This window comes from Urocampus carinirostris, chromosome 7 (assembly GCF_059441175.1).
Source record: "Urocampus carinirostris isolate Australia breed hairy pipefish chromosome 7, RoL_Ucar_1.0, whole genome shotgun sequence".
In the NCBI taxonomy this organism is placed as follows: Eukaryota; Metazoa; Chordata; class Actinopteri; order Syngnathiformes; family Syngnathidae; genus Urocampus; species Urocampus carinirostris.
This window is the reverse complement of record NC_142355.1, coordinates 38542241-38563205: the sequence shown is the minus strand read 5'-3', so window position 1 is coordinate 38563205 and position 20965 is coordinate 38542241. Positions and strand designations below refer to the sequence as shown.

The 20965-nt window shown below is 37.5% G+C and overlaps 1 protein-coding gene across 1 annotated transcript in view; it reads left to right on the top strand.

Annotated features, from left to right (window-relative positions):
* Window positions 1–20965, top strand: part of LOC148363278 (uncharacterized) — a 48706-nt gene that overhangs the window by 13699 nt on the left and 14042 nt on the right. Inside the window, exons 2-9 of the mRNA XM_088340898.1 lie at window positions 11271–11338; window positions 11434–11519; window positions 11609–11648; window positions 12305–12385; window positions 12737–12844; window positions 12917–13026; window positions 16014–16062; window positions 17896–18016. Coding sequence (XP_088197024.1) covers window positions 11273–11338; window positions 11434–11519; window positions 11609–11648; window positions 12305–12385; window positions 12737–12844; window positions 12917–13026; window positions 16014–16062; window positions 17896–18016 — 661 coding nt within the window. The 5' untranslated portion in view covers window positions 11271–11272. The remainder of the gene's footprint in view (window positions 1–11270; window positions 11339–11433; window positions 11520–11608; window positions 11649–12304; window positions 12386–12736; window positions 12845–12916; window positions 13027–16013; window positions 16063–17895; window positions 18017–20965) is intronic.

Here is a 20965-nt window from a genome sequence, read left to right as displayed (position 1 = left end):
TGTTCGAATAAACTGGAAAAGATCCCAAAGGCTACGCTGCAGCACCTTCTATTGCTTTCTCTCCCGCTGCAACTTCTGCCCCCTACCCGGACCAATCCAATCCATGGAGCACCCACTGGTGATCACCATTTCTTTCTGCCCTTCCGAGTTTCCTCAGAATCCGATTTAATTGAGGATTTTCCTTTCAATGTAATGAGCCGCTAAAATACGAGCTTTAGCTGCAGCCGCGCTTCGCAGTTTATTTTGGGTGGACACATTGACTTGTGCGCCGCCCATCCAGGGTGTTATACTGACAGCATACACTAGCCCACCAAACACAAACACACAATCTGCCTCGTGATAGCATTTGTTGTGTGCTGTCTGCTGCAGAAAACAATGCACAATACATTGATCTCAACGACAATAAAGAATTCAAAATCAGCGAAGTTTCGAAACAGCATTACAGCCAGGGATTACTGTATTATGTTGTTTGTTTTTGCTGTTGTGCTTGTAAACAACACCAAAAAGGAAACAAGTTTCACGCAATGCCAAGGTGTCAATGTTACACCAAAAGGTTTGATGGAAGTGGCTGAATTAATTTGAACTAGGTAACATTATCTGAGTATATTTCCATAGCTACATGAATTATTTACCCTGTCTGCCTTTGCAAGACCATCCAGCATGTTGTACGGTTTCAAGAGTAGTGATACCAACAGTGAACACTAACAGTTATGTTTGTCTTTTGGCCTCGGCTTATTATCGAGTCATTATCTATTTGACAAAGACCATTTTAGAATTGTCTAATGTCACCAGTCTTTAAAATTGCAATTCGTGTCACTGTTTTTTTTCTATCACGATTGCATTTCCAGGAAGAGGCTTCCTTTCTGAGATTCTGGCTCCTCTGGTTATTGTTTTAAGAATAACTTTCCATTGACATTCCTGCCCCTCTCATACTACCCCTTTTATATATATTTGGGTCTGGGAAACAACGGACTGCCCTGCCATTTCAGAATCTGTTACCATTGTTATATTTAGACCACCCAGCCCCTCCCCAAGGTAATGACAGGGAAGCAAGGATAGGGAAGCAGGGCATCTGACTTAACACATGTGCAAGTTAAGTAAAAGAGCCCACCCTGAGTCTCACTATATACAGAATACATTGGTATGTGAAAATTGTTGGATACGTTTTGGGTGGTGTTGGTAAGTCCATGCTTGCCATGTTATCAGTTTTAAGAGGAATGATAGGGCCCCTGGCAAAGCAGTGCCTCTTGCTCCTTTAAGGATCACAAGCTATTCCGGGCATTTTTCTTTTTCCACTGTCACCCACTGGATGGGTCACCCCTGGGTCACACAATGCCTGTGTTGAGACTTGCGACTATTTTTAATACAAAAACAAACATTTGAGCCACATAAAGAAAGCGAGGGGAAAAAGTCTCTCTTCATTCTTTTTTAAATGTTATGTTTTATTTTATTAAAATAATTATGTCCCGAAAATATGTTCTAATTGGGGTTAGGGGTGCAACAATTAGTCGACATTGTCTGCAAAAATCGATACTAGAACTAGTCGATAATGAATTCCATTGTCGACTGTTGTCGCCAGCCACATTTTTTTCAACAGTGTGAGGCATTTTATGATTATAATCTATGCAGAGAGTCACTCATGCGCAAGCAATAGTCTCTCTGTCTCAAGCGGTAACATACAGAAATGCCTGTGTCAAAATGAAAAACTTCAAAAGTTTGGAGCCTATTAGCCTGGATACAGGTAATATAAAAGACTACTAGCAAAGTATGCAAAGCAGCTACAACACGATACAACCTTAAGTTTTAAACTTTTCAGCCACGCTCCTGGCAGAAATCAACGTTAATGCGGTGAAGACTAGAGTTTTTTCTTTGAACATTTGAAAGTTCCAACTCTCAACTGTCTTTGAACGCACCGTATGTCCATTGCTGCACGTGAGTGGTTGCACTTTGCACTGCTGAGGAGTGGCAGGGTTTTTGTGAACGTTTTCTGGGCATCATTTCGACCAGAAAGGTAAAATTGAAATATATATCATATACCGGAGCCATATCCCCCTAGTGGGAGGTGGCCAGAGTCATTTCTGACTCTTTCTGGGAGATTGATACAGAGGAGGGGATTCCCAGCCCCTCGCTCAACCCAACTGATGTGTTGGGCGTCATTAGGTGACCAAACCCCCCAATTCCAAACCCTAATGCAGAGCGCCAAGCAGGGAGGCAACGGGTACCAATGTTGTAAGTCTTAGGTATGACTCGATCGAGGCTTGAACCACAACCTCCCAGTCTCGGGGCGGGTGCCCTTACCCCCAAGGCCACAGAGCTGGTTTAAAATTGAAATATAAGTTTACACTAATAATTATTGTAAGGTATTATTGTAGGTGCAAAAAATTGAAATATAAGTTCACATTAATAATTGTGACACACATCATAACAAAGAGAATGAATAAACATGGATAAAAACAGTGACAGTCAGGAAGAATCTTTTTTTTCCGCCAACAAATAAAGATGTTTTACGTGGTGTCAACGGGCCAATTCAGTCCTTTGTTCCTATGCCCGATTTCATATATCTACAACTATCCATCCATTCATTGTCTGCACCTCTTATCCTTAGTAGGGTCGCGGGGCTGCTGGAGCCCATCCCACGTATCTTCGGGCAGTAGGCAGGGGACACCCTGAACTGGAAACTGTAGTAATTATCTCTGTGAACCTTTGAAAAATGAGCCGCCAAATGGTCCCCATTGGTCCTACTCTATTTCTACAGCTCTAAGTTATCAGACCTGCCACATTTTCTGGAAAGGGATGAGACCTTCTCTGCAAAGAGTTATTTACTTGTACCACATAGTTAAATTGTACATTTAAAATCTATTTTCCTTGTTTGAAAACAAATTCACCTGTGCTTTGCCAAGAAGAAAACGTACCTAAAACCCAAAACTATATAGATTTGCTTCAGCACTGTCAAATATAAAGACTAACTTATTTGGATTTGAAAACACCAGATGGCAATGACTCTCCCTCTGATCTACGAAGCAAATTTGGCTTTTTATGACTAATCGAGAGCTTTTGTTCTGAAGTATGTGCTGTATCTCTGGAAATACCATCAAAGGCCCTCTTCAAGTGGGTAACCCTGTTGTAGCAATATCTATTCAAAGCAAGTCAGCACAAGTGTGTTTAATGGCTTAGTGTTTGGAATCTGATGACTACTAAAGGATTGACAAATCATCCCGTGGCAAAAAGGTCTCCTTGGGACTTGCAGTTAGTTTACATATGCCAGACTCTTAATCTAAGATTTTCATTTTGTCTAATGTAATCCGCATTTGTAAATCCCCAGTGATCCCAAGTTTGATTGCAGACATAAAAATAGTTGATGCCAGGGATGAAGACTATGGAGAGCGGTGCAATGATTACTTACTTTTCGGATTAGTCAGAGCCATGTTTGTGTTTACAAACTCAGATGGTGCAAATTTGCTCTAGATATAGATTAGGGTTGCTATATCCCTGCATCATGTAATTGCAGATGAAACTCATAACTCTTCTAGCAATGAAACATACAGTAATTAGGTAGTCTATATTTTATTCCCACTGCCAATGAAAGGGTGACCCAACATTTTCTTGAAAATAAGCTTTATAAAGCCTTACCACACTTCCAAAAATTGAACTCACTCTATTTGGGGGGTTAATTTGTTGCACACAAGAAAATCATGTGGATCCAGATATATATTTCCAGTGTTTATAAAGTTTACTTGGAAAGAAAAATACATTTGTACAACCACTTGACATTTATTTTAGTGTTTTTTTTCATTGTGCCCTGAAATGTGAAATGTATATCTGTATCATCAAGGTTTTGAATCAAAAGAAAACAAATTGAGTCCATTCATCACTTTTGGTTAATGTAATCTTAGAATATATCATGCTAGTGATAAAGATTCCATTCATAAAATGTGCACAAAAGCAGCAATTTCACTTTGGATGCACAAGATACATTTTTGGGGCCAAAACCAAACGACCAAAAATGTGCAACGCTTGGCTGAAATACCGAAAGAGCAAAACTAAAATAAATTGACAGATTTCCTCAAAAGGCTTAATATAAAATCATATATAACTGACTGGTGTATGACAAGCTGTGGTTATTAAATAATGTTATTAAAGTCTGATAAAACACAAAAAGGCAATTAAGTTACCTTAAAACAATTCTTGCCAGACAAAAAACGTAACAAATGAAGTAAAACTGCAAAATGCAAATAACAGAAGCAACGTCACTTATCATTACATTCCTTTGACATTAATGCATTAAGTAAAATTGCTGATTATGATGAAAAAAACAGATTGTAGATGCTGCACAGAACAGCCCATCTTTCCCCTTTTTACAAGTAATTATTTTTGCTTTCAATGGACAGTGAATATTGACAAGAATACTATGAGGATGGAACTGGTGACAACAACGTTGCGGTAGTCTGCACAGCCTAATGCAACGAGTCACACTCGCATATTCGCCATAGTTTAATAATAGCAATATTAAATTCTGCTTAGCTCCAAACAATTGACTCCCAGGACAAACATGTTAAATACCACACAATTAGTTCGTTTTTACGAATAAAACTGCTAAACTGTGGATTGTTAGCTCTTCAGTGTTGGCATGTAAACATAAGCCAGTGTTTGGCTAACGCGGGGGTCACTAGTGGCTCCCTTGCACTTTTTCAAAAATGTTTGATAATGGAAAGCTATATGGTTTTGTAGGAGAACACACATGACGCAAACATTTTAGCGCTTTCCGATGAAGGTAAATGTATTCATTACAATATACAGTATGTTACGCCTTAATTTTTAAGGCTTATATACAGGGATCAGAATTTTCCGCGGATCCGCGGATTTCCGCTGTTTTTGAACCCCAAAGGCATTCCGACTTTTCCACTTTTTCTCTTGCGTAGCAAACAAATTCAAAATCCGACTGTCTCACTCTTTCCTTTATTGCTCTGGCGCACCCTGGCGGCCGTCAGAAAAATTGGCCGTATTGTCGCACAAGCTGCAGGGACTGAACTGCATTTGAACTTATCTTGCAGTATTTACAAAAAAATCAGTTATGTGGGCAAATTATTTTAATCTTCTAAAAAATGTTACTTAAATGATAAATATAAGCATGGTTTTGGACAAGTAAATTGCCTAAAACCCAGTACATACAGTGGGTGGGTGGGTGGGGGGTGGTTGGGGGGGGGGGATTATCCGCCCTGATTTATTCCTGGACGCTGGCTATTTCAGCTGAAAATGAAAATCTCCATTCTGATCCCTGTATTTAAAGATTTTAATTTTTTGCGGATCCAAATATTTTTTGTTGATTTTTGGTCCAATTTAGCTCTTTCAACATTTTGGGTTGCCAACTACTAGGCTAGCGGTTAACAAAAATGGGACAGGTGAACTTTTGAGATTTTTTTTTGTCATTCAGAGCTGAACCATTTTGGCATTGATCTTCATTTTCTTCCATCATGTGTGCAAAATTCAAAATAAAAGGTTACATCGTGTAAAATCTCGTTAAGCTGCTGGGCTCATTTTGGATGTGACGTGATCTCAACATCATTTGATTAGAAGCTTTTTGTCGGTTGAATTTTTCCTGGAAATTCGGGCATCCCTTATTTCTACCCATTTCTTTCTGCCTTCTTTTTGCCAAATGCTAACGGTAAATTACATCACAGTTGCTACAGGCTCTTGCAATTAGTAAGCACAGCTGAGCTTGCAAACAACACTTTGCAAAGTACAAAAACAAATTAAGATCAGCAAATCGCTAGACGGCTGTCCCCCAAAAATGAATAAATATGGGTGCATTTAGTGCTCACAGTAGATATTATTTCTGCTTTAAATACCCTCTTTGAATTAAAAAAAAAAGGTAGAGAAAAAAAAATATTCGAAAAATCATTTGATCACATTTTTTGGTTTGAACAAATTTATTGACACTAATAACAGAAAATAATCATGACAATCTCAACAGCAATTAAGCACATTCACAATATTATATTTCAATATGACGTTCAACAGCAAACACATGTTTAAACCACACAATGACTAAAGCGGAACTTTTTGTGGTTACCAAAAAATGAACTGAGAACACATTTGATTAGAAGCATGTCATAACAGGACATGATGTCACTCAGCCCTCTGTCTTAAAGTCTTGTGTCCTTTAAGCAACCACCTTGTCATTAAATGTCAACACGCAACAGTTTTTACTGCTTACTCAAAAGCTTTCATTTTCTTCCTTTTTGCCTACCTACTAAATGTATATATTTGTTTTTCGAGAAGGGTTGTTCAAACCTCACATTGTGACATTGTGCTTGCTGTTAAAAAAGTCATATTGAAATATAATATTGTGAATGTGCTTAATTGCTGTTGAGATTGTCATGATTGTTTTTTCTGTTATTAGTGTCAATAAATTTGTTCAAACCAAAAAAAGTTTGTGAACCTCCCATTCATAGAACTTTTGATTCAAACGTAACTAAGTAAGGTATACTTTTGTGAAAGTTGCCAATTGTTTGCATTTATTTGCTAATTAAAAAATTATGACATTTCGATAGCAATGAACTTCCAACACCTCTTAGCTGGAACACAACTCCAGGTGATGAAGATGATAATGATGCTTGAGCTCAATGATCTTGTAGTCTGTTTTCTATGATCTGAATGAATGTCTTCAGCATTTCCTAACCATGTTGGGAAATGAAATTTTGAATTGAGCTATAAAGTCGCAATCACTACAGTGAATTTTAAATTTGAGACTTGTTTCAGCTAAAGGTTATGTTTCAAACTCTCTACAGTTCTTGCTCAACCTGTTGTTTAAGGAGTGGCAGCCACTGGTTTCCTTTTCTTCCTGACCCCTACACAATACTATCTGTAGTCAGAAGACTCAACACAGGAAGTAAGCAGTTTCAACCTATAAGATGAAACAAAAAAGGCTTAGGTCACTATTATTTAATGTGGATCATAGTTTCACAATATCTTGTTTAGAATTTGATTAAGATGCAGTCACATATAATTTTTTTCCCTCACGATCCTTTTTTTTTTTGCGGCTGTATATATCGTATTCTAGGTTTACGCAAATTGTAGCCTATGTGTTTTACAGCTTAATCTGTTTTTACAGATCATTTAAGAAACAAGATATACATTGGAAGTTTCAAGGTCAAAGATAAACATTCCAGAATGATTTAGACAGCTTTTTTGGCCATCATAGGATATAATGGAAATGGAAAGAAACATAAGTCCACAGTCAAACCTTTGCCGTCATTGATGTTTTTTTAATTGTGCTGGAAATGTTTTGAATGACATGTATTAGGTTTCTAAAAAAAAAAAATCTGCATTTCGTGGGTAGCATGCTACCTGCTACATCAAGCTCAAACTTAACTCTGTCCTATCCTAAGAAGATTCATGGACAATTGACTAATATGTCTGTGGGTTACAGTCTGGTTTCTACAGGTAAGATCTTGGTCCCGAACTCGGCCCGGAGCAGGACCGAATTTCGGGCCGGGCTTCTCTCTGTGTGTTTTTTTTTTTCTCTTCGAGGAGAATCTATATAGCATGCACGGTGTTTGCCATGCTTTTGCACTGCACTCAGGCACCGAGCGTACTTTGGCTCAAGTGCGCACTTCGCTATGTAGGCTTGGTTCCTCAAATCAAGTTAATTGGTTAGGCTCATGCTGGTTTGGGCCTTTATACCTGCGGGTCAGGTCGGGCTTGATTTTTTTTGGGCCCACTCTTACCTCTACCAGTTTCACTTTCTATAGCAATTTGAGTGCTCTCACTCACAGGTAGTCCCGACTATTCATGCTACATGGTCTAATGTCTGCAAGTAACTTTCATACTTATATTTTGATGAGTCAAACCACACAAGCAAGCAATAAATATAAATGTATTTAACATTTTAGCTTATATCCCCTTAACATTCTGACGGCCTACCGGCGTGCCGGCAGATTGTTGAGAAGCAAAGTCACTGGAATATGTCATGCCACATTTCATTTGAAAGCGTAAACTTGTGGGATTCAAGATATACTGGCAATTTAGAAATGCACCAGTTACAGAAACATCCCGATCAGTCTGAAGCAAGATACCTGAGAACTATAAAGCTGGAATAGCTCACCAATAGGTCCCCTGGTAGTCAGCTCACGAGATGATCCTCTGCAAACATGGACTCGTTACATCCAGGACCGTCCAGTGAATCCAACAGTGTAAAATGTTTGCTCAAAAACACCAAAATTCTGACCGAAAAAAGAAAATCTGCCTAACAGCATTTCTGCATTGATGAATGTTACTTGTTGCAATCCGTTGGCACATAATTCCCGTTTACAAATGGACTTGTAATTTTGTTTTAATATGGCCGTTAGCCTTTGACCTTTTGACTGACACCACTCTGGGCTGATACCAAGCTTTTTTTCAGCATATAAAGGCCTGTATTCATAAAGAAACATTGCCTCCTTTAGTTTCAAAAATCTTTAGCCAGTAGTAACTGATGCAAATGATGATTGACACAGTTGTTAGCCAATGAATACCAGGTATGAACCAAGCTGTTCACTCCCTTTTTTCGAACTTAGATGCCCATTCTACACTCATCTACAGGCATTTGCAAAAGAAAACTGGAAAGAATAAAAACCTATTTCTGTGTGTTCCAACTCTGAGTACTCAATCTTTGCAGCACAAGCAGTGATTATTTCATTTTGGGTCAAAATTTCAGTGCCTTTCAAAAGTGATCAAAACATTCTTCAAAAGGTTCAAGAACAGCATTCAATATACTTTGGGTACGTCTTGGATTGGGATTTTAGGCAAATTTTACAGGAGCATTAAAGGGTTTTAAAAAGCAATTCCAAATAAATAAAGGTGTTTTTTGTAAATATTTATCAGGGAAATCACACAAATTAACAAAAAAACATACCGGTACCTAAAGATTTCCGTCAATGGGGTAAGATTTATTTTTGACAGGATTATCTACATAAAGTTGTGACAAGCTGACCGAAACTGACTGTGTCCTTTCTCCCATCCAGCCCTCATAGATAATTGCACCCGGACGAGCATGACATAACAACCGGCCTTACTTTGCTCACCTCGCCTCTAATCTGTTCATCCCTTAGAAAATGGTTGAAAAACACTTACTGAAGTGTGACACAAATAAGAGACAAAACAAACAACGGAAACGGCCTGCTCAGACATTGACAAGGACAGGAGAGCTGTTTGATGGAAAGCGTGCAGTGGCAAAATGCATTGCTTGAGTGGGCTTGTAGAACAACACCTGCTTTGCTTGCAAGTGTCAGCTGTTGTCTGCAATTGTTCATTCTTATCGCTAATATGAAGAACTGCTCTCTCATGACCGGTGTTAGTGCGTATTAGATAGGTGTGCTGGCACCTGTTGTACTACAACATGCCAGAGAAATTGCCTTAGGTCTTAGCTGGTAACACATGCAGGACAATTTCAGAGAAAGTCTTCCTTGTGTCCTTTTAGCAGAAGGGGAAGAGTTGTACAAGATGTCACATCTTATAACCTGCAAGCAAATCCAGAGTTGTGATGTTTTTGTGTGAGGGTGCGTGCGTGTTTATATATTTATAACATATATATGTATGTGTGTGTGTGTGTGTATGTTTATATGTAGGTATATACAGTATGTCTGTGTATATACAGTGAAGAAAATAAGTATTTGAACACTCCGCTATTTTGCTATTTCTCCCACTTAGAAATCATGGAGGGGTCTGAAATTTTTATCGTAGCTGAATGTCCATTGTGAGAGAGATGACTAAAACGAAAAATCCAGAAATCTGTGTATCCTTTAGAATTCTGAACCTGAAAGACTTGTTAGTCCGCCCATTAGATGTCCACCTGGACTCCATGTATCATCCTGAATCAGATGTACCTGTTTGAGGTTGTTAGTTGCATAAAGACACCTGTCCACCCCATACAATCAGGAAGACGTTAACTTGTAACATAGCGGAGATCAAAGAGCTGTCCAAAGACACCAGATACAAGATTGTACATCTCTACAAGGCTGGAAAGGGCTACGGAGCAATTGCCAAGGAGCTTGGTGAAAAAAAGTCCACAGTTGGATCAATCGTTAGAAAATGGAAGAAGCTAGACGTGACGGTCAATATCAATTGGAGTGAAGCCCCAAGCAAGATATCACCTCGTGGGGTCTCAGTGATTCTAAGAAAGGTGAGGAATCAGCCCGGAACTCCAAGACAGGAGTTGGCCCGTCTTAAGTTTGCATATAACCATTTGGATGATACAGAGGAGTCATGGGAGAAAGTTATGTAGTCAGATTAGACCAAAATAGAACTTTATGACCATAGTTCTACTAAGCGTGTTTGGAGGAAGAAGAATGAAGAGTACAATCCGAGCAAACAGCCAAGAAAACCAAGATTGGCTCCGTAAGAAGCCTATCAAGCTTCTAGCATGGTCTCCAGGCCTGAACCCAATCAAAAACCTTTGGACTGAGCCCAAACTCCGCGTTTCTCAGCGACAGCCCATAAACCTGACTGATCTAAAGAAGATCTGTGTGGAGGAGTGGGCCAAGATCCCTCCTGCAGTGTGTTCAAACCTGGTGAAAAACTATCGGGAACGTTTGACCTCTGTAATAGCAAACAAAGGGTACTGTACCAAATATTAACATTCATTTGCTCAGGTATTCAAATACTTATTTGCCGCTATATTACACAAATCAATTGTTAAAAATCATACATTGTGTTTTCTGGATTTTTCTTTTTAGTTTATTTCTCTCACAGTGGACATGCAACTACGATGAAAATAGCAGCCTCCTCCATGATTTCTAAGTGGGAGAAATAGCAAAACAGCAGGGTGTTCAAATACTTGTTTTATTCACTGTATAATATATGTGTGTATATATGTACAATATGTATCTCTCTCTCTCTCTGTCTCTGTCTCTGTCTCTCTCTCTCTCTCTCTCTCATGTGTATGATATATGTGTGAATATGTATGATATATGTGTGTGTATAATATTACACACCACCCTCTTGAAAAAAACCTGATTTTGTTAATAACAAATGGAAGCACATCTTTCATAACATCCAGCCTAACGTTTTGCTTCTTGTAGAAAATAACATTTAAATGTAACACAAGTAACAAATGAAATATTTGAAAATTTAAAGTGTTTATTTTAGACAATATCAAATAAATCAAATACATTTGATTCAACAAATCAAAACTGTAGCATTCAGTGTCTTTCAGTCTTCAAAGAAGTCAGATTAGCGTTTTTTTTTTTTTTTTTGTGTGTTATAAAATGACACTCTCCCATCTTTTCTTGTAGCCATGAAGAAAGACATAGACACACTGGTAGCAGAGGAACGTGCGGACATCATTTCCAAATATGACAAAGTGAGAATTGGAAACTGCCATAATCATCACAGACACATCTCGTCGAACCTTATTATTTCGATTTCTCTTTATCTTTGTGATTTGTTTTGTATCAGGGTAGGCAAGAAGGAGTCAGCATTGACCCTTGGGAGGATGCTGACTACAGCATCTATAAGGTGACGGACCGCTTCGGCTTCCTGCAGTAAGTTCAACAACTGCTGTATTCTTGTTTGATTTTCATTCCAGTCATGCAATTTATAGCTAATTGTATATGTTTTGTCTTGGTTTTAGTGAAAAAGAGTTGCCTACACCGAGTATGATTGAAGAAAAGGTACGGGTTTAAGCTGCAACCTGCTAATCTTGCAATTATGACACCCCTGCATATTCTAGTAAAAGTAACATCCAACTAAACCCGTCATAAGATAAATTTGATCTAAGTTTAGATTCATTACAATGGCTCAATCTTCTGCCGAGCTGGTGTCTAGTTACTGATTGTAGTGGAAGAATGCTGTGTGAGATTCTGGCTTGCTGCTAAAATTGTTATATATGTCGCCGGGCTGCAGCGCGCTGTGATACCAGACATTGAATTTAAAAAAGCCCAAGTCGAGCAGGTTGTAAGTTGTCATATTATTTAAATCGGGGGTCTCCAACGTGGTGCCCTGTTTTGGAAACAGCTCACCAGTGCTGGGTCATTTTGGTTTTCATGTAAAACTATTTTTTTAATAGATGACTGAGTCTATTTAACCCTGTTTTTAATCATTAAACTGGTATTAACATAGTAACAGCATAGTAATAACATTATAAGCAGTGTTTGAAATAACGCCTGCCTGTACGCTCGGGGCGTGCATCTTTTACGTCGGGGGTACAACTTTCACAACGTCTCTGCCCGGGTGGCTGAGAACTTTTTCAAGAAAAAAAAAACTTTCGTTTTTATTTTGTATTTTATTTAAATGTTCTTGCGTTTAAATATTCTACATACTTTCCCAGCAAAAGCAGCAAGAACTTGATCGTGTTGAGAAGTGGCTGAAAATGGTGAAGAACTGGAACAAGTATAAAAACAGTGAAAAGGTGCGTTTTCAATCCTTTCCCAAATTACATATTTTTTTGTGCAACTCCACTATTCCACAGAATATTATTGTTCCTGCGGATTACGACTGAAGGAGAGCAAGAGCAAACCATTTTTTTCCATCCATCAGTGACGTATTTTTTAGTCGATGACAAGATTCAAAATGCCTCCCTTAAAACTGATGAAATTTCTGGTTAACTCATATTCCTCAAAGGACACATTGTTATGATTAAAAGGTTTAGAGTGACTTCCCAAGCATCGTTCTCATTAATATTTGCAAGTTGTTTTGGACACAATCTCTCTGCCCTTAATAAATGTCATTGTCGATGATGTCACTGTTGAATGTGTTTCAGTTGGTAAAACGTATTTACAAGGGCATCCCCCTCCAGCTAAGAGGCCAGGCCTGGGCCCTACTTCTGGACATTGAGAAGGTTAAAAGGGGAAATGAGGGGAAATATGAGGTGTGACTCACACGATTTGTCGTGAATTTACTCCAACCAAAAATGTCCATCTGACTTTTCGTTTCCTTTCAGAAAATGAAGCTACAGGCTCGCAACTATTCCACAGAGATCAAACAGATTGACTTGGACGTCAACAGAACCTTTCGCAACCACATCATGTTCATGGACCGTTTTGGAGTCAAGTGAGTCTTTCTTTAAACTCATTCACTCAAAATGGCGGCCATCAAAGATTTTGGCATAAAATGCAAGTTTTCATTTGCTCAGAACAAAAATTTGCAGTCTTTTTTTTTGTGTGAGACCATTTAAAATTCTCCTTTCAGTTTCTGAAGTTGTTTGTTCTTGTTTGACCTCTGAATTCTTTGGTTGTTGGGGAGTCCAACAGAGACTAAATCAGTAGCTTCCTCTTCTGTCTATTTTATTAGTCTTCCTGTCCGTGCATGAAGCCCCACAGGAAACGGCATTCATACAAAAATGTGCATGGGCAACAAGTGCTCATATGGAACAATCACATTTGCCATGATCCTATAGTTTTATCTCCTTCGTTTGTCTTTTTGTTATGCTATGTGGCCTTAGTTATGTGAACACGAGTTTTCCCCTAAAGTTAGGACTGATAGAGACCAAATCTTTGCTCCGTCTGGCCCTGTTGGACACTTTTTTTCCTACCAACCCCTAATAAAGACAGCCACACCCACATCCACACTTGGATTTGTACACATAAACACACACACAGAATACATGTAACGGCGTTACGTAATTAGGATACAAAAAAAATGCAATTGTATTCCGTTAGTTTCCAAAAAAAAAGACAAAATCAAATTACAAGTATTTTTAGTCAAGATAAGGATTACTTTGCAGGATTACAATTTTATTTAAAAGTATATTTACATATACAGTACATAATTATGCCAATAGACAAGCCCGTTTCCTGCTTTAGCATCTGTAACCTGTATATTTATATGGTATTTTGTGGGTGTCTATGGTGTGTGTGGGCTGAAAGTATGGAGGAGGGTTGCAACGTCCTCTGTTGTTTGCATAGGATTTATCAACTCTATTACCATTACCCATTGCCCCTACAACATCCTGGCATTATATTGTACTGTTAAAGGGACAGTGTGTAATATTTTGTGCCTCCTAGTGGTACAAAAAACTTTAATTCAGTAAAACATAAACGTTGAATTAAATACTAGGCAAATATACCATAAGAATGTCATTTTTACAAAAAATCATCGGTGGAGATATTTTTATTTGATTTACATAGTGGAATCCCTACCGAGAGGTCGCCTCCATGTAATCAGTTAACTTGATGCTGCGCTATGCTCTGTGGCACTGTTTTTCATTTGCATTAGACAATACAGTGCCATCTAGTGGTCAAATATTACACACTTGTGCTTATAACTATTTTTCTTAAATTTGTCTTATAAGCCATTTTGTATTAAAAGCTTTTTAACACTAATCTTTATGGATTAATACAATCACAATTAATATATCTATAATTGTCTCTCTAATTATCCATATTCTTGACAATGGTAATGTCATCCTCTAAAATAAGCTGTTTTATAAGACACTTTTGACCAAAATCATGGCTCTCCCAGGCAGAGCAACTGGTTACAATCCGCACTGGACTCACAGTGAGTTCAAAGACCAATGTGGTTGTCAGAAATTTCAAATATTTAAAGAAATGTCTCTGCTGTATTATTGTTTATTTGTTTTCTCAGTATATTCCAGATGTTGGATGTCTAAGTCCTTTTTTTAGGAGTAGGTTTTTTAAATGTGATTTACAAGCATGGCTGAGAAAACAAACTCACAGTGAAGGGATAGATAGATAGATAGATGGATAGATACTTTATTCATCCCAGCAGGGAAATTCACAGTGTCCCAAAACTTGTATGTACATTATGTACCAAAGCTTTTTCACGAGATTGAAAGGGCACTGATTGGAGCGCAAAACATATGTTAGAATTCTCTTAACAGGGTGGTTGAAGTATGAATGAATGAATGAAATTTTTATTTTGAACATAAGTCAAGAGAAAGAAAAAGCAACAACAGCAAAAAAACAGCTTGACCCAGATCTCTCCAGCACCCACTTGTCTGCCCTAATTGTGAGCCGTCCAGTAAATGTTTGTTTTGTGTTCTTATTAAAAGTTATCTCTACTGTATGTGAATGTGTTTATATTTGTTTAGTTTTTGTTCAGTTTTCAGCATCATCACCAGCATGTTTAGTCACCTTGGTGTTTTGTTAAAAATATATTTTTAGATTGGAATGAATTTGGATGATATAATGGGTACAGTATAATAACAATAAAAGTGTTCAAAAACAACAGTTATTTATAATAAACATATAGTTGGTAATGATAATAATAAATATTATAATAACCAAACAACAGATTAATAGCATGATAATGGTTATAATAATGCTAAAAAGCTTAATTAGTTTGACCCGTCTATTTACTGAAAAGGCTTCTGCTCACTGACATATAACAAATAATGGATAACAATAATAATAACACCAATTCCCACATGGCATTTATAATAATAATCATCATAGTACCCATTTATTAACTGTTTAATGCTACTAATCACTAATATAATGACAAGAACAACAGTAGCATTAATACCAGTTATGATATAATAACAAGGTTAATTATTGTCTTAAACCATCGATTTGCGATAAAATTGTTCTATTCTCTAAATCTCATTCAGATCACATTTGAATCCTCTCTGAACTTTGAAAATTCTGTTTTTTTTTGTATTTAGATTTAAACAACTGAATATTTGGACATTGTTTGAGATCATCTTGTATTCTGTTCCAAAGTTTGACTCCACATACAGACACTCACATACTTTTCCTGGTGGTTCTTACTGGTTGAATCTTGAAATTACTCCACCCCTTCAATTAGAGCGTCCTTCTTTTCACATGATGTAAAATAACACATTGACTGTTTTTTTAATCTAGGAATATTCATTTTATATTGACGTTATGTTGGAATTATGAAAGTTTTTTTGAAGCTTTGCCTCAGCAAAGTATTGTCAGCATCCCGGAAGTGCTGCTTCCAACCATCCAAATGCAGCAACGCAGGCTAATGGAATTTATTAATCTTGAGTTAATCAACTTCAGTAAACCGTAAAACGTTTTAATTGTAACTGTTGTTTTTTCTGTGTTCCTTTTTAGGCAACAAGCACTCTTTCATGTCCTCGCAGCCTACTCGGTCTACAACACAGTAAGCTATGTGGATTGATTTGCCTACGTGGACACGAGTGCATAACATGTAATGATGCCATTGCTGTCTTGTGTGTATCACTATAGAAAGCTGTTACTCACAAAAATATACAAGCAATGGCCTTAGTGTAGGAAACTTTTTTTTTGTAAACGTGGTTGATAAAATGATCAAAAAGTCGATTTGAAAATAATTGAATACAGAGATCCCTTGTTTTCTCGCGGTTATGGGGACCAGAAAACAGAAGAAAAAAAAAATTGAAAATCTACTAACTAGCTCCGTACCTTCATAAAAACCCCCAAGGGTCAAATTTACCTCCAGATTATATCATTTCTGACTGAGCGTATACGACTGTAACACAACAAAAACTGTAGACCTACAATTAAAAAACACAGAACACAGACTTGTAGTTAAATGAATTGTCTTTGTCATAAAGAAGTGCAACAAAATTGGTGTGCTTCTCCTTTCAGTGCAAGAAAGCGATTTTAGAGAGCGGCTGGCTAGCTGCATGATAGCATCAGGGCCCTTCGGATTGAGCCAAGTCTCACGATTAAAATACGTGCAATCCGTTTCCGACCCCTGTGACAGAAGATTGAATTCAGCTCCTTGGAGTAGTCGGGAGCTGCAGCACCCAATTTCGCCGGCAAAGGGCATTACAGACCTCTCAAACGCCTAACACACAAAAAAAGATGTTTATCAATTTTGCAAAACCTACAACTGTGTAAATTTTCACAAAAATTGGTTCAACCGTTTTAGAGCGTATAAGACACACACACTCACAAATTGTGATTTATAAAGTAGTTTTGATTTGCTTGATTCTGTATTTTTCTTTCTGTAACAAAGTGTTAATAAGGTCTCTCTGTGGTACATATTATAAATATGAACACATCAACTTAATTATTGTTTAATATTGACAACATGGAACAGAAAATTCAATTGAAAGCTTTTAAGTGAATAACTGAACACACACACACACACACAAATCAGGATTTCTAAAGTATTTGTTTTTTGTGACTGATCAAAAAATGAAGTCATTAATTCATATTATTATCAAAGTGTTAATCAGGATATTGGTGCTTTGTCTCTCCGTGGTACAGTACACATTATTAATATGATCAAATCAACTTAATCTTGAATATTAAGAACATGGAACAAAAAATCCAATTGAAGGCTATTTATAGAATAACTGAAACCAGTTCTAGTCAATGGCAGAAGGTTGACACGTTTCCAAATGTCATGTGTGCGCATGCAAGTCTGTTTTTATCTCTCCTTGATTGGGATATGTTGGCACTTCCTGTATGGAGGAGGTGTTTGAACGTTAGGAAATGGGCATGTGCTAATTCCCTTTTGCACATTTCCCTCCATTCGACAAACTGCTGAATAGAAACTGGGTCAGTGGGCGAACATGAGAGCAAAACAGGAGGAAGGGTCCAGTTGGTAATGGCGGGTAGGTGGGGGCTCTGTCCTCCCGTCTATGTGACAGCAGACAAAAATGTAAAGAATGTTTCCTAACATTGGCGTAATGGCATTGAATTGGATTCTTTTGTGGGTATCGTCAATAGGCAATTGCCAGGCCCAAATATGGGCATGCGCAGTTTTCTCATGTTACTGTGGAATTAAATTGTGAGACATCAAGACATCCCCATTTGACTACAATGAATCGTAAAATCATCATTGTAAATGTTTATAAATTGCTGTTATGCAGTCCAAAAAACTCAAACGGCACATTATCAGACATTCAGAGCATAGTCTCCCTGTGTGTGAGCTGATCAATTATGAATGATTGCTCTGACTTATTTGCCCGGAGCGTTGAAGCGTCTGGTGTGCCGTTTACAGGAGGTGAGCTACTGTCAGGGGATGAGTCAGATAGCTGCTATTCTGCTCATGTACCTGAACGAGGAGGACGCCTTCTGGGCTCTGTCCCAGCTCCTCACCAACAGCAAGCATGCCATGCATGGTAAGTCTCAAAACACTTTCATGGAAACAAATTGGGAGGATACACAGTTGTTAAATTTATACATTTTTGATATAATATACATTTATAACATAATCGCACGTTAAATTTTACTGCAGGGACCCCCGCAAAAGAAAAACTAGGCAACCCTATCCATGAAATAGCTAATAGGTCATTGTAATTCATCCTATTAGAAGTATCCTATCAACAGTTTTGCACACATTGAAATATAGTTAATAGTAAATGAACTGCATTTAGATAGGGGTTCAGTTTATTGCCTAAGGAGACTTCGACATTTAACTCAGAGGAGCTGGGAATTGAACCTGCAACTCAACCTGCTCTCAAAACAAGCACTCTACCTCCTAAGCTACACATACTACTGACTTTCATTTAAAAGGTAGTTCTGTTACCCACCCAGATTACTGACACCAAAGAGTAGTAGCAATCTGGTTACAAATCCGGTGTATACTTACACAGAAGCTGTCACCTTACAACTGCCTTATAATAGCCACATAATAAAATATATCTAGAACAAAACATGTACACCAACCTGTGAAAGCAGTGAAGCCTTCATTTTTCTTGGTTTGTTCACTTTTGAGAGCTTGCACGCGATCGCTTGTCTAAATACGTACTGCACAAAAAAACTGAAATTCTCCACAAACGCTCTTTCAGAAGGAATACCAATGCAAACACACTACCTCATACAGATATAAATTTGTATTCATGCCTATGCTTACACAATGTTGCTTATTTGCACTAGTGCATATTGCACTACTACGATCACTTGTTAGTAAACACACAATGTAAATATCTTCTGCTTTTACTTGCCCATACTTTCTTGTGTAAAATATTTTGTGCTCATATATATCCAAACTCTTTTTATATTTTTATCTTTTATAAAAAAATATATTTTATCTTAGACGGTCTATATGTGTAACTGGAGTGCCACATCCAATTTTGTTGTCGCAATATGTTCAACTCATTTTATAACAATTATAGTAAAGGTCTATTCTATTCTATTAAGGCCAGTCCCCAAGCACTCCCTTCTAAATACTTTTGCCCATTTATCCTGACATTCTTTTCTCATTTTTCTCAAGTCTTTATTATGTCTTTATCCTGTTTATACTGGAGTGCCATGTCTAATCTTGTTGCAAACAATGTTCACCACGTTGTTATCAATGACAATAAAGACAATTCTATTTCTATTTTAGCTTCACTTCTGATAATAACAATTTACTAATTACACAACATAGTGACCACATAGTAATAACATGCGAATAGCGATAATAAACTGTTTGCCCTTCTCACAAATCGGTAAGAAAGTAGTTTTCAGCTTCCAAAAAGGTTTGTGAGCCCCTATTTAGAACTTTAACGTAAACCCTTGAGTTAATACTTGATAAGTTTATTATTTACAAGACACTCAAATTATGGAAGACATCAATGGATTTCTAACTTGCAAGAAGAATAGAGGAGCCAATCCTCAAATAAGAAATGCAAACCCTCTCTAAAAAGCACTCCTTTTAGCGCTTTTTTTATTACACCTCAGAATTTACAAAAAGCAGATCCGCCTTCGTGGATGTGGAAATCCGAGAATAGTAACATCATTGGTCGATAGTGACATTGATGTAAGATTGTGCATAATAGTGAAAATAACAAACAGTGTGCAATAATAGTCTAAACAATGAACTAGCATACTATGCAATCTTCTTTGCAGGTGTCCAGATTAAAAACAGAATGTAAGTAATTAAATAAATACAAATGCAAGAATGTTTTTAGCACTATGCCAGGGATTTGTCAACCCAAAATGTCCAAAGAGCCATAATGGAGCAAAAAGGATATATTTGTCTGGAGCCTCAAAATGAAAAGCTTTATATAAGCCTCATAATGGTGGCAACACCTGCTGTGTGTTTTTATATTAGCTATATAAGTCTACATTAAAATGACTTGGTGCTGTGGAATGCTCTGCTCTTTGATATTCTACTTTAAATCTAGGTTTAAAACACACCTAAATTCAATAGCTTATGAATGATCTATATTTCATGTTGACAATATCCGTGTATTGTTTGTTATTGCAACATCCGTTGCAGCCTGGTCATCCTCTGGAAGGGGGATAACCTCATGTGCGGTCCCTTCTCAAGATTTCTAAATTTTCCTCACATTGAGGTTTTTGAGTTTTTCCTTGCCCTCGTGTAGGTTTTAGATCTGGGGATGGTGTAATAATAGTCTCTGGTCTAAGGGTGGCTAACCCGATCCTGGAGAGCCGCACGTCCTGCATGTTTTGGAGGTATCTCTGCTCCAACACAGGTGACGCCAATTTTCAGCCTGTTAGCAGGCTTTGTGAGAGCTCGATAATGATCCAGGTTATTGGAATCACTTGTATTGGAGCAGAGAAACCTCCAAAACATGCAGGACGTGCGGCTCTCCAGGACTGGGTTAGCCACCCCTTCTCGAGTCTGTACAGCACTTTGAAACTTCTTGTGATTAAGGACTATGCAAATAAGCACAGTTCGACTTGATTAAGTTGTATGTCATTACAATATTAAAGAATTACAGTATGTTAAATTTCTTTGATAAAATTAAAGAAATAAAATTCGAAAATCCAATTTTGATGTCAATTTCATTTTAAGTATCAAAAAAACAAAAAGACCTGGAACGTGCATTAAGTGCCCCTTTACTGCAACCAAAAGTACAATAAAACGTGGAATGCATTTCAAAAAATGAAATTGCAGCCTTTTCATAAGGTAAAGGAAATAAAATCACATTAATGCATTTAAAGATTGATTTATGTGCAGTTGTCAAAAAACGTCAGTGCATGGGTAAAGCACAGCAGCATCCTCTTCTCTCTCTCTCTCTTGATACTAAAGGCAGCCACCTTCAGCTTGAGCAACAAAACATGAATCGTATCCCTAAGTGTCACTCAAAATATATACTGAAACAAAAGTGCTACTGACA